This window comes from Teleopsis dalmanni, chromosome X (assembly GCF_002237135.1).
Source record: "Teleopsis dalmanni isolate 2A chromosome X, ASM223713v2, whole genome shotgun sequence".
Lineage (NCBI taxonomy): Eukaryota > Metazoa > Arthropoda > Insecta > Diptera > Diopsidae > Teleopsis > Teleopsis dalmanni.
The window spans coordinates 68991738-68997612 of NC_051848.1; the positions used below are offsets into that span (position 1 = coordinate 68991738).

Genomic DNA, 5875 nt, shown 5'->3' on the forward strand with positions numbered 1-5875 from the left:
TACTGGCACTAGATGGAAGAAAACTTAACTCCATCAACAAATTTATCTCTACAATTGAAGCAACAAGCAGCTATAAATGATGAAGCTGATGTTATCTGAGCACATATTGTGTAAAGAAAATTTAAAGGAGAAGTGAAGCAGCAATATGAACACACCATTAAAAGAAACACTTTGATCAGTTTGAAAAAATGTTCAGTAAATAACATCAGAGAGACACTTAAGGAACACTGTATGGTTTATCGAGAAACAATTAATTTCTTCGTGATGATGATGATGATTTCGTGATGATGAAAATTTTTTGAAGAAACTAAAAAAATTCAAACTCTAATCATTACATTGCTAATAGATGTCAACCATGGAAAGATAAACACAAATCTAATAAAAGCTTACAAACTGTAGGAGGAAATCGGAAAAATTAAACAACATCTCAACAGGCGTTCTCAGTTACCAGGCAGGTCGATCAAAACAATGTTACAGATAATTTATCAACTGCTGACAACAACAGGAATCCCTGTGGATGAGAAACTTGTGATAAGAGCAAAAATTCCATTACTGGACATTAAATCTGGAACGATTTTTAATATATTACCAGTTCCATTTATTAAGGGAACCAAATCGTTAGTACTGGTATTAAAAGAAGAGTTCGTTATTTATAACTACGATTTGGACAGTTATCATCTTATGTCCAGCCATAATTAAACTTGTGCGAAAACGACGAAAGCGATTACATATGTGAGAGAAATTGGGCATGGAAGAATGCAAACGACAATTCTTGTGAATTGGCAACTTTAAAATCAGCTAAGCCCTATAAATGTATCTACAAAGAAAATATGGAATCAGAAGTCTGAATTGAACTAAAATCAAAATCTAGCTGATTGTACTGCTACAAAGAGAATGCATCAGTCCATATCTATTGTCTAAATGAGATGCAGGAAATACTACCATTGGGTAGGAAAGGAATACTATCACTCAACAAAGGTTGTACAGGACGAACTGAGAGAACAACGCTTACGGCATCAGCAAGAATAAATACTAACCTACAGGATGGCTTCAGAAAGTATTTGTTAAAGGAAACAGATAACTGCACCCAACTGACCATTTAATCAATCAAACGATGCAAATTAAGGAATTAGAAAGGAAACTGGCCATTCTTAAAGAAGATTAGCTGTAACTCAGAGAACTGGAATGGCATCATATAAGTGTGCAAGTTATCAAGTCTCGTCTGCTACACTGATTATTGTGTTTATCGTTGTCTGTCCTAAATAAACAACGAAATATTATCTATTGTATTAAACAAGAAATTGGAAATAACCAAACATTGAAATTAATCATTGTAACTAAACATTGTAACTAAACATTGTAACCAAATATTTTTTATTATCGTTGGCTGTCCTAAGCAAACAACGAAATATATTATCGGGATTTGATACTTCGAATTCTTGTTATAAATACGAGTAAAAATTATGGATATAGTTAGTCTTAAGAAACATTTTAAATAAAGTGGTGGCAGAAGCTACATAAAAAATAATAGTTTTTATTTAATTGGCGCCCAACGTGAAGCCCGTGTTACAATCGTGCTCGAACTATATCACTGCAGTTAACAAAACATGCAATAACTAAGCTGTTTGCAGATGAGAAAAGAGAGATTATTCTAAGAAAAAGGAATAAATAATATTTAAAATATATGAATAATATATATAATATACTAATATAAATTAATATTTTCAAAAAAATTTTTTTTTATTAAACGTGAAATTTCATTTCATTAACTTGAAATCGTGACATTTTTTTTTTTATTTTATAAAAACGAATATATAAATTATAAAAGAACAAAAAACCCCAAAACTAAAGGTGAATGTCTAAGTAATAATAATTTAATACCTGTGGTACAAATTGAAGGAAGATACAATTAAACCGAAACTCAACTCAGGAGAAGCAGAAAACATTTTATAAGTAAGTCGAACAATTAATTTCTTTTTGAAAGAAGTATAAATGAATATAAAATTGTTAATTGGATTTGTAAAAAGATGGAAATTTTTTTTATAGTTAAATTATAAATATAAAAGTAAATTATTATTTTTTATTGTGTAAAATCTTAAAATCTTACTGTTATTCGATTTTGTTTTATACTATTGAAATATTTGTTCAACCAATTTTTTTTTGTATTTATTTATCTTATTAAGTTGTAAAACTGGAAAATCTGTTAAAGAATTTTGCTAAAATGACCCTCGAAAATAATACTTATACACAGGACTTAATTAGTCGGCTTATAGTCGCAAACACAGCCTCTCTTAGAGATGAGATAGCTTTGCTAAAAGAGCAGCTTTCTGCAGTAAATACTCCCAAAGTAGTAGAATTCGAAACGGAAGTAATAGACAGCAGTATAACATGTGATGAGACCTTGGACATAGTAAAATCACTTCCTGAATTTAGTGGAAAAAATAGTTATGTTAGTTGGCGGACTGCAGCCATAAATTCCATGAGTTTATACAATAGAGGTAGAAGAAAGTATTTCAATGCAATAACCATTTTAAGAAATAAAATTATAGACGAGGCCAACGATACTCTTGGATGCCATTATTGCTCGGCTTGATTTTGAATATTCGGACAAACGTCCAATTCATATAATAGAACAGGAATTAAACAAACATTGTAACTAATCATTGTAACTAAACATTGTAACTAAACATTATAACCAAATATTTTTTATTATCGTTGGCTGTTCAATCACGAACATGAGTTTTGACCTCCGGCAGAATGTTTAATCATGAACATGAATTTATACCATATATTTAATTATTATAGTTATAAATCCATTATCAACTTAATTCTTAGAATAATGTACTAAGGATAAATATAGATAAATAGTAACTAAAAATATACTCAAACAGTGTACTTCAATAAAATAAAAGTACATTTGGTCCTTCGAGCCGGATATACCAAGAGTGCTATGATCAATAATATTACAGTACATTTTGGTCCTTCGAGCCGGATATAGCAAAAGTGCTATATCAGTGTACTTCATCTACAATATTACAGTACATTTTGGTCCTTCGAGCCGGATATAGCAATAGTGCTATATCAGTGTACTTCTATAATATAAAAGTACATTTGGTCCTTCGAGCAAAAATAATAATGTAAGACTCTAAAAAAACAAAAAATCTATAGTTTTCCTCTACCAGTGGCAAGAAATTATAAAATATTAAAAGCAGTGTCAGGACTAAATATTTGCATAATAACAAAAAACATCGTAGATGGATGCAAGAACGAAGCTGTATCAAAAACAAAATATTGTAAAAGCTGCAATAGAAGCAATTGAAAGTAGCATCTCGAAACGAGAGATGAGAAGCGCATCATTGAAAGAACAAAGAAATAGATTACAGCATCTATGGAAGGAGTTTCATGAAAACCATGAGACGATATTAAAAAATCATATATCCAAAGATGACGTTTATTTCGAGGCAAATTCATACGAAATGATGGACAAATTCGTTAACGAGCTAGATAAAACAATATGTAAAAAATTAGCTGCGGAGTCAAAAATATCAAATACCGAAGACATAATAAAAGAAATACCGCTGGATAAGAACCAGGAAACCGAATCAAATGAGACAAGAAAGGAAGAAAAATAGTCCCAAGAAACAAACACGTTAATGTTCGAATTTAAAAGTTCAATTCAGAAATTAAAAAAAAGGTTTATAATGGGACTAATGCAAGAAGAAGAACAGGAGCTTATAAGAGAAAAAGAAAGCTGGCAAAAGCAAATAGATATAATACAAAACTATTATATAAGGTTGCGAATTGAACATAATGTACACTCTGAAGAACTGTTTATAGAAAAAGATGATATTGAAGAGTGGCATCGTGAATACGAAGTTAAATTACTAAATAAAATAAAAAAGCTTGCTGTAACAAAAAGGTCACTTAAATTAGTAGAGATCAAGATTCCATTATTTAACGGCAATGTTGAAGAATGGCAATCATTCAAGGAATTGTATGAAAAAATAGTACACGAAAACACTGATGTATCTAAGGTAGAAAAGATGTATCATCTAAAGTCACTCCTTAGAAGAGATGCTCTTACTGCAATAAAACATTTGCCAGTATCCGAAAACAACTACGAGGCAGCATGGGAAATTTTAAATCAGCGATTCAGTAATAAATGAGTGTTGTTCCAGTCCCTAATTGACAAGATATTAGATCAACCACAAATATACAGCAGTAACGCATTCAGCGTAAAATCGTTATGGCATACAACAAACGAATGTATACAAGCATTATCAGCTATGAACATTGGAATCGAATACGCAGATTCCGTCATAGCACGTATAATAATGCGCAAAATGGACAAGGAAGGACTGCTTGCGTATGAACAAATAACAAGAAAAACGAAAGAGATACAAGCGCTAGACGATGTTTTACAATTCCTAGAACAGCTATATCGAAGTTTAGAAGCAGCCAATAGCAGAAAACAACATAATAATTACAGCAGCTACAGACAGCCATCGCAAAAGATATCCCTCCTGACAGAAAGTATCATCTGTCTGTATTGTAATAAAGGAGGACATGCAACAGACAATTGCCGAAATTTTTTAGCTCTATCAGTAGCTGACCGAAATTTATGGGTAAGGTCATCGAGAACTTGCTTTAAATGTTTAAAGCACCCGTTTACGAATAAAACGATATGTGAAAATAAAAAATCCTGTATTAAATGTGGGCGAGCACATCATACAACGCTGCATAAAGATTCGGTAATGGCAAATTGCGTAAATGCAGCAAAAGATGTGTTATTGGCAACAGCGCAAGCACGTATAAAAAATCAACAGGGAGAGTGTGTGACACTAAAGGCATTAATTGATCAAGGATCTCAGACAACATTCATTATCGAAGAAGCTGCTCAGATATTACAAAAGCCACGAGTTAAAATCAATACAGAATTATATGGAATTGGAAAAGTATTAGTGGGTGTTGCAAAATCAAAAATAAAAGATTTGGAAAGTCAAATCGCTTCATATGAGGATTGGAAAGATATAACGAAGAATAACCAGGCACGCCTATCAAGCTTTTCTGATATTGAAAATGAAGTAGAGTTCTTGCGTGACAAAAACAAAAATTTGAATGAACTGATAGGTGATAAGCTATTGCTGGAAGAACAAGTCTATGGTTTGAAAACGCAACTCAAAATTGAAGATCCTGAAGACACACTCAGTAAAGGCGTTAAAATCGAAGCTGAAGCACCTGGAGAAATATTCAATGAGAATATTAATAATAAAAATTACAACTAAAAGGAATCCGAAAAGATGAACTTCTAGGTATATCAGGGGATACCAATAACCATGAAGTCAAATTTGAATTAAATAATAATTTAATAACTTCAAAAACAAATTCACAAATAATGAATCTAAAAATTTTGTTCAACACAAATTATTTTTTATATCTGTTTTTTGGCCCCGGAACTCCTCACTACGGAGGATTTTGTACGGCACAAACATTAAATAATATCTGTTCAAATTTAAATAAATTTTCTCAACATTCTTATCTTAAGGAAAACTCTGCGGCCTTTACTATTTAGCTATTTTTTATTTAGGCATGATAAAATTGGTTTTTAATGTTTTTAGGATAAGAAATCCGTGCACATTAGCAGTGGTGGTTGTTTAAATTGCTTATCATTCATGTAAGCAAAATACCACCAACGCACAAGAAGATAACAATTACTTGATTATTTAGGATAGAGTATTTTCTTGTCTGCTCAAATTGCTTATTTACGCATGCTCAAATTACTTGTATATTTAGGATAGAATATTTTCTTTGTTTATTTTATGATCAAATATTTTGTATCTTTAATTTGAGAGATAAACCAATATCATGCATTTAG

At 31.2% G+C, this 5875-nt stretch overlaps 1 protein-coding gene across 1 annotated transcript; it reads left to right on the forward strand.

Annotated features, from left to right (window-relative positions):
* Positions 1 to 3701: 3701 nt before the first annotated feature.
* Positions 3702 to 5285, forward strand: LOC119688528. The gene is made up of 2 exons (XM_038103202.1): positions 3702 to 4034; positions 4179 to 5285. Exons 1-2 carry the CDS (start codon positions 3702 to 3704, stop codon positions 5283 to 5285), a joined length of 1440 nt encoding a protein of 479 aa, XP_037959130.1.
* The last annotated feature ends 590 nt before the right edge of the window (positions 5286 to 5875 follow it).